At 43.8% G+C, this 12,037-nt stretch overlaps 1 protein-coding gene across 3 annotated transcripts; it reads left to right on the top strand.

The window, feature by feature from the left end:
* The first annotated feature begins 1,523 nt into the window (after nucleotides 1–1,523).
* On the top strand, nucleotides 1,524–11,274 carry LOC111848709 (uncharacterized). Of its 3 annotated transcripts, XM_023820914.2 has the most exons (8): nucleotides 1,524–1,631; nucleotides 4,810–4,988; nucleotides 5,224–5,320; nucleotides 7,358–7,425; nucleotides 8,452–8,506; nucleotides 8,876–8,962; nucleotides 9,217–9,336; nucleotides 9,719–11,274. In XM_023820914.2, exons 1-8 carry the CDS (start codon nucleotides 1,623–1,625, stop codon nucleotides 9,836–9,838), a joined length of 735 nt encoding a protein of 244 aa, XP_023676682.2. In that variant the 5' UTR covers nucleotides 1,524–1,622; the 3' UTR covers nucleotides 9,839–11,274. The 3 variants fall into 3 exon arrangements, with proteins under 3 accessions (XP_023676682.2, XP_023676684.2, XP_023676683.2); XM_023820916.2 differs by lacking the exon at nucleotides 9,217–9,336 and having other exon boundaries at nucleotides 9,382–11,274; XM_023820915.2 differs by lacking the exon at nucleotides 9,217–9,336 and having other exon boundaries at nucleotides 8,387–8,506; nucleotides 9,382–11,274.
* The last annotated feature ends 763 nt before the right edge of the window (nucleotides 11,275–12,037 follow it).

Here is a 12,037-nt window from a genome sequence, read left to right as displayed (position 1 = left end):
TAGTGTAGGGGCAGAAATGAAAGTGTTACCAAAATCTAATACTATTCACATTGAAAAAATGCAACATTTAAGTGTAAAACAAAGTAACCAAAAAGTGTAACTAATTTTGTTCACTATAGTGAATCTTCTAACAAGAGAAGTTGAGTGTCTCCTCCAAAACTCAGTTCTGGCTATAATGACTGCAGTGTCCAACCAAAGAAATCTCTCTCTTCTTACTAGAACTTTTCCTAGTTCCTCACCTGTGCCCTACTGGGCTGAAAAATGGCCAGAAAAGTGCCCTTTAGAGTAGCAAAAACACCACTAGTGATTGCCCTTCACATGATTTAGCCCCACCTAGAGCACCCTGGTAATGTTGGATGATGTGCCCTATTGAGCAAGAAAATGTGATGAGGTGGCTTAACGAGTGCCCTTCTAGTGGGGAGAATGTGGTGCAATGCCCGTCCAAGTGGGCTATCATGATGTGCCCTTCCAAGTGAGCAAATGTGATGAAGTGCCTGCGTAATGGAGAGCAAGATATTTGGGTGCCCGTCCAGTGAAGAAAATGAGACACATTGCCTTAATATTATTCTATACAGAAGACAATTAATAGGAGCAACAATGCAAAGTATTTACAGCATGAATATATTCATTGCGGTGTGTTGGCGAATGCCCAGGGTTGGTAGGCTCTGGTCCCCCTTGCAACCCCAGTTGGGATTCAGCGGTTTTGGAAAATGGATGGATGTATATATTCATTTACACTTAATGTTAAAAAATAAACTGTTAGCAAGCAATAATTTAAAAATGCAATTCACACAAGTAAAACACTACAGGTATGTGGTGTTACAGTCAAACAAGTAACCTATCACTGGCTCACAGATTCTCAAGGAACGTTACTGCAGACGTCAAAAATGCAGATGATACGCAAACCGTTAATATGCAAAAACAATACATGTACCCACGGAAAGGGAATTAGAGGGCAATCATAAGGCAGTTTCATATCGATCAAATAGACCAAAAGTTATACACATTTTCTTTCTTACAACAGTGCAAATGTGAAGTACACTCTATGCACTTGTACATATACAAGCTCAGTTTATACTGTATAATTATTTATGTTTTACTAGATTAAATTGCATTCCTGTTCTCTGTGATTGCATTTTTTAATTATTCAAATGAATTCTTTTTCCTGTCATTCCAATTCAAATTCCATTGGGTGCCGCCAGTTGAATTTAAACTCCAATTCCTGAATGGAAAGGGGCACAATTTGTGAATTCAAAATTTTGGAAATGTATGTATAAGTAATGTAACAGTCTAGGTTGAGAAGGACACCATAAGGTATGTGCACAAGCTTCATGACTAAGTGCTGTCAAACACCAGTGATTGTGATTGAGGAAGTGTACACTTTGGACTCGCTGGTGTTTTCCAAAGCACAGTGATAGGACAGAGGTCAGTCAGCCCTCCATCACCCCCTTCTGTCATTCTGTCAGTTAATGTTTAAGCTGGAGGGAGGTTCTTCTAAGTCCCCAAACTATGGACTTGTCAGCCGTATCTCTGGGCAACCAAACTGGTCTGGGAAGAATAGTGCAACATTCTGGGCTACAAACAAGCACACAAAGCATTTCTTAAGAAAGGATTGATTCAGAATGCCTCAGGTGAGAGGAATCCTTTTTGGGAGGGGTAACTTTGTTACTTTGTTATTTTATTAAAAAGTTGGAGTGGTGGAAGGTCACGCGACTGTATCGCAATGATTATAATATCGGATCAAACGCGCCACAGAGTCGGCAGTATGGGCACACTGCTGGTCCCATGTCAGTAGGGTGTGGCACCCCCCCACCCCCTGGCCCTGGATATATGTGGTGATACGGTGCAGAAGGGAGTTGGACAGCAAGTCGGCCCACAGCTGTTGTAACTGGCCCTCGAGATCCTGCAGATCAGCTCTGGGTCTGAGTTGACGTCCTTGCTGATCCCACACATTTGATTGGGGAAAGATGGGAGGACCTCAACATGACGCAGGCAGTCCATAGACACACGTGCCGTGTGTGGACAGGCGTTGTCTTTTTGAAGGACTCTACCAGGCTGCTGTCTCAGGAGGGGTGAAACGCAGGATGTCACTGACGTAGCGCTGTGCTGTCAGGGTCCCCCAAATCACTATCAGAGACGACCTGAAGTCCTACCCTATGGTTCCCCCCGCCATGATGACAGGATTGGTCCTCTCCCCTCGGCGCCCCCATATTCGCAAACGATGGTCAACCTTGTTAATGCAGAACCGAGATTCATCGCTGAACATGGCCACTCATCATCAGTCCATGCCTCCCAGTTACAGCACCACTCCAAACACAGCCGTGTCTGCGCTGGTGTTAACGGCAGCCTACGCATAGGATGGTGAACCCGTAGTCCAGCGGACGCCAGTCATTGAGACACGGTGCAGGATGACTCAGGATGTTGTACAGAATCCAATACCTGTGTCCGGATGGCAGGCGCAGATCATTTTTTCTGTATACATTACATTGAGGGGACCAAATGTCCCCACAATGTGATAAAAACCTGTTGTTTTGATGTTGTGGGGACCGTTTTTTCGGTCCCCACAAGGGGAAACTCAGATTTATATAAATCTGTGACTGCAATCAAAAAACTAAAAACCCCAAAAGACTTTTGTTTGGTTACGGTAGCGTTTAAGTCGTCATTGTTGGGATTAAGGTTTTGCCCATAGAAATGATGGACAGTCCCCACAAAGATATGAGTACAGGTCTGTGTCTGTGTGTGTGTGTCTGTCTGTCTTTGTGTATAGACTCTGGTGTCTTTTGTGAGGTGTAAATTCAGTTTGTCATTTTTATGGCACTTACGCCTCCCAGGTAATAACTCACAGGTATAGATGCAGTCAAACTTCATATGTGGCTCCGGTTTGTTCTGACCGGTTTACTTACACAACAGGCAGATCATGTGACATAGTTAATCTGCTCTGATTGTAATTTGTTTACTCAGATTTTATGCAATTATATTCCTCAATGGTTTTCCACTGGATACATGAAATAAGTGACCTAACAGCTCATTAAGCATTACATTTCTGAATGACTGGGAGGACCTAGGTGACGGGAGATCTGGAATGGAAACACACCACATTCTGGGCCCTAACAGACGATGCGAAACTGGTTCCTCGTCTAAAAGGGAAAGGGCCACATTACTTTTTTGAAACGAAAAGCCATTTATATCTGCTACACTACCAGCCCTGCCTGCAGGTTATCCAGGCTGTAGTGTAAGAGGGATATTTCTCGAGTACAAAGTAGACCAGGCCGTCAGTCATAAGGAACCCAGCTTGTTCTGGGTTGCAGGACAAGTTACAGGAGTGAATTTCCTGGTTGATGTAAGGACCTGCTCATGCAAGTGACCCAGATTTAAAAATCTCACAATTGTGTCAAATGTTCACACAAAACCAAAACAAAGAAGGGAGAAAAAGTGGGAATTTTACTTACACAAAAATGTTCTGAGGGCAGAAGAAACAATGCTTGTTTCAGAGAAATAACCAGTCAGATTGTAGAGGAGGTGGGTCCAAGACATCTGATTGTTATCTCCCTGAACCAATCATGTTCCCTTCTGCCCTCAGAACATTTTCCTATAAGTAAAACTCCCATTGGTGAAATGGTGAGGCGGAAGATAGACTAGCTTACTTTGTAGCTTTTGGGAAACTAAAAGGCTGCATTACTGGCCCTGTTACTGAACTGGAACAAAAACAACTCCATTTTGAGTGAGAGTAGTTACGGATGTCATCTTGCAGCTTGTCATGTGACTTTTAGCACATGTACCATGGCTACACAGACTCTGGGATTTGTTTTTTGTTCTCCTGAATCAGAGGCCTTGTATCAGGCCATGAGGGTGATTCTGAGGACAATGGACTGAGGAATGACTCTCTGACCTCGCTGGGGATGACGGCCTCTTCCTTTCCGTTTTAAGAACGAGACTGAACTGATAGGTGGAGTATTTCACTCCGAGGCCCCCCCTTGACAACAAACCTACCGCTTATTTGTACAGCCCTATGTGGTTTGCAAAGCAGCCCGACAAAAGCTGCAAGTGGCTTCAAGCCAGCGGGGCCACAATTCAACACCTTGACACATCTGACTGCATGAAATAATTAATGAATTATTTAATCTAGCATATAATGACAGCCCTTGGCCAGCAAAAGAAAAGTAGTTCAGTATGTGCAAAAAAGCGAAATTAGTCAAATTTGGATTAATTTATTTGAGATAATAGAATATTTGTAGATTAGCATAGGTTTTTATCTTACCAAAAAGTCTGTACGAGATAACATATACACAATAACTTTACATCCCAGTATAAATGCATACAATTCTATGATGTCTCCGTATCTGTAGACAAAGCCTGAATGTAGACATTAGCGGTGCTCATTTGTTTTTCAGAGGGCAAGGAGACCTTGAGCCTTGCTGGAGACCCACAGGCAGGCCTGACCTTCTCAGCAGGCCTGCAGGGTTATCAGGTTGCCGGTATCCGGCCTCCCTTCAGGCCTACTTCAGGCAAACCTCCAAAGGCTGGCAGAAATAATTTATGGAGCTTAACTGCATCGTACCTTAAAGGAAAAGGATACAGAAATTGAATGTGCCATCATTCATGTGATCATACCAGTAATGTGATCATACCAGTAATGTGATCATACCAGTAATGTGATCATATCAGTCATGTGATCATGTCTATGGATAGAGCATAAAGGTCTATGTTGTTTTGAGCTGAAACTTGACTGTTGCTGAAACTGCCTGTGTACCGTAGCTCTGGAGGTCAGTGCTCCCTGTTGTCATGTTCCCTGCCCCCGCCCCCCACCAGTTGGAAGGGGAGCAGCTGTCGGGGGCTCAGGAGCTGCAGGGGAGGCTGGCTTGGATGGGTGTAGAGCGGAGACTGCTGGCGACACCACTAAGAGCTCCAGGGTCACAGTGGGAGAGGCTGCTCCCCCGGAGGGACCCCCAGGACGAGAAGACTGGGAACCACATATCTGCAGACCCTGGGTAGCGATGTTCTCTCTGAAAGCTGCGCATAGCACCCCCCATTAGTGGAAACATCCCCTTCGCCTCGAGTGCCCCCAAGTTTGGTTTGGTTTTGCCCTTAATGGGTTCCAGTCCGTGTGAACACAATGTTTCAGCTGCCGGAGCCAAGGAGAGCTTATTAAATGTTTTATTTATTGTATGGGGGAGGGAGGGGTCTGCGTGATTGGCTAAAGGACATCTGTTTGTGCTTTAACAGGGCCTTGGAAGTGGATGCAGGAGACCGTGCCCGAGAGCAAAAAGAGGAGGAGGTGGAAGAAGGGGATGAGGAACGGCAGAAGCTGGAACCCCAACGGGTGTGTGTGCCGCTGGAGAACATGGAGGGCTCTACCTCTGTGGCTATCCCCTCCTCCCTTCTCAGACAGTCAGGGCTCAGTCACGCCTGTCAGGGGCCTGAGGTAACTCCCCCCATACAGGACCTGGGTGATATAGGCCAGTGTCTGGCAGGCAGCAGAAATATGGACCTTCTGAGGGTCCCAGAGGACCGGGTGGAGAAACACGGATGCAGGAGATATGTGTCAAAACTAGAATACAATAGTGATGCTTTATTTAACCCTGTGGGGAAGTTCTCGTATCGCCTTGCCTCTCCCATCTTGCTCCCTATGAGACTCACAGACACATATACAAGTGAAAGCTTGGGGGTCACAGCACAGGGGCAGCCAGACTGGGGCTTAAGGGCCTTGATCAGAGGCCCAACACTGGCATCGGTCTCCTACCTCCGGGATTAAAACCAGCAACCTTCCCGTCACTGGTTTAATCTGTTGAGCCACACACTGCCCCCACAATGCAATGGCTATGAATTACCATTCTGCGCCACAACATAAAGAGTTACTGCCCTGTAAAGGTGTCTTTTCCGTCATTCAAATGACCTTGGGTCATTTATTCACGTGGAATGTTTGATTTCTTCCCATGTTGACAGTGCTGTGCCTGTTGTCTGCTTGCCTTCAGACAAAATTCCTGCTTTCCCTCTGTGAGGAAATGAGACGAGGTGTGGAGGGTTCGAGCTGCTTGCCAATCCAGCTGGCCCAGTTTGCCCGTCACTGATGCACTCTAAAAACAAGCTCATGGGAATTTTACTTACACAAACATGCTCTGAGGGCAGATGGAAAGATGATTGGTTCAGGGAGATAACCAATCAGATTGGAGAGGAGGTGGGCCCAAGCAACTAGAGAAGCCAGGACCAACCAATCAGATGTCTTGGTCCAGCCTCCTCTACAATCTGATTGGTTATCTCTCTGAACCAAGGCCCTGTAGCAGAATCAAATTATAAGCTTCACTACTTCCAGACGATTTGGATACCACAGACTTTGTGATCGCATCTTGTGGAATCTTAATGTCTGTGGAATCTTTTGTTTTTAAGCTGCAGCAGGGTGATCTATTTCCAGATTAAAATAACAAAAACTCCAAAGCTAAATTCCCTCCAGAAAATGTTTTCTTATGCAGGGTGCCCACAACCCATAATGCACTGCCTTAAAGGCACAGGTCCATGGAGGAACATGAGGGCAGGTCCCTATACGGCACAAGAACTGTAAGGACCTGCGGAATCAGAACAAGCTCGTTTCAGGCCTGGCGAGTGGTGGGTTGGGGGCGGGATTATTTATAATTAAAAAAGGGAATTACGGGGACAGGGCAAACCAGAATGACCAGTGATGAAATATGATACTGCAATATGACAACAAGCAAGAACTCTAGCTGGAGCTAAAAATATTCAGCCATTAAATCTAGTTGCATGACAGGGCACATTTTCTGTTTTTCGCTTTTATGAAATGGCCAAGAACCACCAAGCCTGACTATAATATGCTGTCTGCCCCCCTGCTGCTACGCAGTGAGTCTGTATCTGTGAGCTGGTGACATAACCTCTGTATGACATTAAAAGACACCAAGATTGTCTTGAAAATGTGTTTTTATATCCTGGGGTTTGAGCTCACCGGTCACTTTTTCCCCTGTCATGGCCGCCGGGCCAGTTTGTGCTGATTACTCTTTTTTTTTTTAAGTTTTGGGGCATTGGTGGCCCTTGATTCTAGCCTGGCTAAGATTGAATTCAATGTTTCCGTGCCGGTGAGCCAAGAAGGGGGGGGTTGATCCTGTTAACTCTCACCCTGTCTATTTGGACTATGATCTGTCACATTAATGTTTTTGTCTAGTGTCCCAAAAAAAAGATGGATATGATAAGTCATAATTGTTTGAGCAGTTAGTCAAATGAACCAGCCATTTGTTTATATTGGATTGCTGTACTGATGACACAAGCACTTTTCTCTGCGGTTGTGGTTGCTGTTTACCCAAAGGAAAACGTTTTTCCCATAAACAGTGAGGAAAATGTCGTTCCTACTCAGGCCTTTCGACAGCTTGATCTGAGGCAGGTGCTGATGAGGGAATTCCCCGAAGAAAATGACGTCCCCAGGTAAGGCACACAAGACTATCACATGTACACATCCTGGTGGGGCTGCTCCCTCCCAGCCATTTGGGGACTGTTAATGGAGAATGTCTGCTTCATTGGGTTTAAATCATTATACATGAAATACAGCATAGCACAGCAAATTTCAGACGGCCACAGGCGTGGAAGAAACATAGCCTCACCATAAACAAAATACAAACGCAGGCTGTTGTAATTATCTTCAGTGTACATGACGGCCAACTGGATGTGAAGATTATATTAAAGGTTTTTATTCATCGTTTTTATATTATATGTGAAGCACTTAAGGGTAATGATTGTTAAGAAGGATACTGGGTTTGTATGGTTTTACTCACCCATTTTGTCAGGCATGCCAGAAGGATACCTTCATGGGTCAAAGGCCCCAAGAACTGGTGGTTGATGGGATTTGTAGTCTCCATGTCACACTAGACAATCCTGGAGCAGTGGAATTGTTGCTGTTTGGAGAGGGGGTTACATTTCTAGTTTGTGTATTTTATCTTGTTTATGGAGAAAATGGTTGAAGTAACTGGAGAATATTGAAGTTAAGTAATGATGATGTATGGAACTGCAATGTTGAAATTATTGAGGGTATTAAGCTGCCCTTGGTTGGGTTTGGGGGGATAACCATTTATTTAAGGAGCATGATGGTTGACTGCATATGAGTACAGCCTAAATCTCAGGGCACTGTTTGCCAAAACATGGGATTAGTTTTGGTACATTTTTCTTTTTGGCTCAAGTATTTCATTTTCTTTCTTTCTTTTTCATTTAATTTATTTCTTCTGGCACCATTCATCTGTCACAGCACTTAGGGAAAATAAATAGCCATCTGCATCACCTTCTCCCTGGCAAAAGTAATTCTTTCCATCAGCCCTTGGACAAACGCCCTGGGTTGTTAGTCACACAGTGTGTGTAATTAGAAGCTGGCTGCCTTCAGCTTTTCTTTGCACAGGATTTCTCGTGGCATACATACTTTGTCTATGGAGAGAATGCCCATGCATGCCCAGTGTCTTCCAGAACACACAGTCCTCAACTATATGGACAGGAGCAACAGGCATGGTCACACTTTCAGGTAAGACAGACCAAGAGAGAGACAAAATATGTCACCGTGCTCCGAAACACACCTTTCTGAGGATCAGAGGCATATACATGTCATGCAATGTGCAGGTGGATTCTAAGCAATCAAATGATCATTTATTATAATAAAATGATGATCTTTGCAAAAAGAAAATACTACGAGGGAAGAACTTGGGCATACAACATGGTGAGATTCTGTTGCCATTTTGGCTGTCACAGTTGTGTTCTGCAAATTTCCGTTATGGAAGCTAATGATGCTTAATAGCTATCCATGCCATTCATGTTACAGTCACACATAAGAAACCTCTCCCCATCTTCCATCTCCTCTGACTTATTTCATCTGTCCACTGAATGTAACCCCCAGTTCCGTGCTCAGAATGGCCAGAAGGCTGCTGGCTCTAGGCCCAGTCACTGGAACCCCTGGCAGGAATACCCAGATGTGGCCAATCAGGTGAGCCCTAGGATGTCACATGACTTTTCTCCACCAGTAGTATCCACCAGTTGATACAGTTGCATGTATTCTATTACTTAACCATGGCCAGAGTCCAATGACTAACCCTGAATATGGAAAATGTGGATTTTTCCTCTGAAGTTGGCTTTTTTTCCCCTTACTCCTTGCCTATAAGGATTGTGCTTTTATCCACTGTCTCAAATTCTGAGCCCTGCCTTGATGTTTTAAGATGCAGACCTCATACTTCATTTCAGATTATTGCGTTAGTTATTGAACTTCAGCAGCTGAGAAGGGTCTGTCGGAAAGGAGGGTCACCTGACTCCCCTGAGGACATGGAGGCCAGGGATTGGCTGGAAAGAGCAGCACTGCTGAAGGTTAAAGATTGATTCTTTTGTATATTTTTGTTTATGTTCATCAAGAGGCAAAGGCAAGATATCCACTGTGATGAAGTACACCTTGACCAAGGATGCCAGTATCCTTGCTGACTGTAGCTCACACTGCACCAAAGTAGCAGAACAAGCACCAGTTGGAATCTCTCACTGTATGTGAACAGCAACTTGTAGTCCTCTGTCAGCCCTGTAGGAGGTGCTGATGAAGCAGCTCATCATGATACCTTGGTCCCTTTAAGCACTCCCCTGCCTGACAGAATGATGACAGTCTAGTTACTTTGCAGGATTAACAATCTGCAGCCGTACACCTGCCACCTGATGCAGACAGAGCTATGAACACGTCCCTAAATGAGTCATTCTTCTTCAGCACTGTGTGGGAATTATGGAGCACAACGAGGCCAGACTGGCTGCCCTCAGGAGAGAGGTTTCAGAAATGAAGCAGGGAGGGGTCATGGATCAAGTGGCCTTCCAGAGGAAAGACCTGTAGAAAGCCAGCCCCAGAAAGCAGACGTGGAAACATCACATTATGAATGACAAGCCAGAAGGAGCATATCAACTACTGCACCTGAGTAACCATCTTCGGATGTATGATTGTTTGTCTGAAATGTAATTAAATGTGACAAACTAAAATGTCCCTTTAAATCTAGTGTATGGCTTTAAACTACAGTCTATATAAACTGCATACAGGTAAACACTATGCAAATACAGACCCCATTTCCAGAAGAGTTGAGATATTTTCTAAAATGCCATAAGAACAAATATCTGTGATTGGTTAATTCATGTGAACTTTAATTAAACTGTCAAAAGTACAAAGAAAAGATTTTCGACAGTCTCACTGACCCCAACATAATTGTACCTGTAGTTTGTAAATACAGATGCTTCTCTACTTACAAACTTTTAACTTACGAACTTTCAGATATACGAACGAAGAGGACTGTAAGTCCAAATTGTGTTCATTGGACTCCCGTTTCCTGTCCGCAACATCAATTTTTTTTTTTTCTGTGTGCCATTTCCGCCTAGTACACGTAGTCTGGCCACTACTCCCACCGTGCAGCAGCGTAGCGTGCGGACTCCCAGCATCCTAGTTCTTTGTACTCGTGTATACACTTAAAACGATGTTGAATAACGACTTACGAACATTTCAAGTTATGTACGCCCATACAGAACGTATCTCATTCGTAAGTAGAGGAGCGTCTGTATACACAAAGTTAGAATTTGATGGCTCCAACACATTCAACAAAACCTGGGACAGAGGCACATTTACCATTGTGTTACATCACCTTTCCTTTTACTAACACTTTTTAATTGGAATTGAGGATACTAATTGCAGTGATTTTGCAACTGGAAATTTTGTCCATTCTTGCATGATGTAAGACTTGCTTCTCCACAGTCCGTGGTCGCCATTGACTGATTCTCCTCTTCTTGATGCGACATACATTTTCAATAGGAGATAGATCTGGACTGACAGCAGGCCAGTCAGGCTCACGCACTCTGTGTCTACGAGGCACATGGTTGTAGCCTGTGCAGAATGAGGTCTGGCATTGGCCTGCTGAAATAAGCATGGATGTCGTGGGAAGAGACGTCGCCTTGATGGTAATATATGTCTCTCTAAAATCCTAATACAGTGGTACCTCAGTCCTCGAACTCATTAGAACTCGAATTTCTTAAAAGTCGAACCAACCAGTTCGAAAAAAAATTATCTAGAGCTCGATCTGAATCTCAGAAGTCAAACCGTGAATGCTGACCTAAGATAATTTGTACATGCAGGGAAACTTGTACGTCTCTCAGTGGAAACAAAGGGTAAAGCTTCAGTCTCAGCCTCGAATTAGCTGTGATAGCACCGTGCATGTTTATACATTAACTGAATACATATATTTAGACAGTAAAAATACATTTAGACAATGATAGTAACGGTAATTATTACTATATAATAAAATACATTTTAAAATAAAGATTTCTTATTAATTATCTTAATATTAATAATAAATCATTAATACATTTAATTATAATAATATTGTTGTGCCGAGCGGGGACGGAAGGGTGATAAAGGCGCAGACGTCAGCGTATCGGGGAATACAGGGTTTAATTACAGGTAAAGCAGGCAAAACGCAGACGGACAATACAATGACCGGAAGGGGGAACCAAACTGAAACGCGGACAAAATACAGAGGACTAATGACAACAACCAGAAACAGCTGATCACACAGGGATTCCACACGGGGTTAACGAAAGAGTGGCACACGGAAAGAATGGACTATCGGGGCAGGACACATTGTTTGGATACATTTATTTTCTTACTTTACAAATTACTGTTTTGGTAAATGTGCTTAGATGTGTTTAGTATAGTATATGCTCTTCTTGTTTTATCCGGTTCATTTTGTGTTTAAATGCTAAAAAAAACATATTTAGGTGCAATTTTTTGAGGCCGGGAACCAATTAACTGGTTTTCCATTATTTCTTATGGGGAAAATTCGATCACAACTCGAACTTTTTAGGATTCGATCCGGAGTTCTGAACGGATTAAATTCGAGTTCTGAGGTTTCACTGTATATGGCTCAGAGTCAATGCCACTCACCCATGCTATGAGTGCTGACACCCCCCCGTACCATTTCAGATGCTGGCTTTTACACCTTTTGCTGATAGAAATCTGGATGGGCGCTTTCATCTTTGGCACATAGCACTCAAC

This window comes from Paramormyrops kingsleyae, chromosome 12 (assembly GCF_048594095.1).
Source record: "Paramormyrops kingsleyae isolate MSU_618 chromosome 12, PKINGS_0.4, whole genome shotgun sequence".
NCBI lineage: Eukaryota > Metazoa > Chordata > Actinopteri > Osteoglossiformes > Mormyridae > Paramormyrops > Paramormyrops kingsleyae.
Note: the sequence above shows the minus strand (reverse complement) of the source record. Positions and strands in the feature narration are given on the sequence as shown.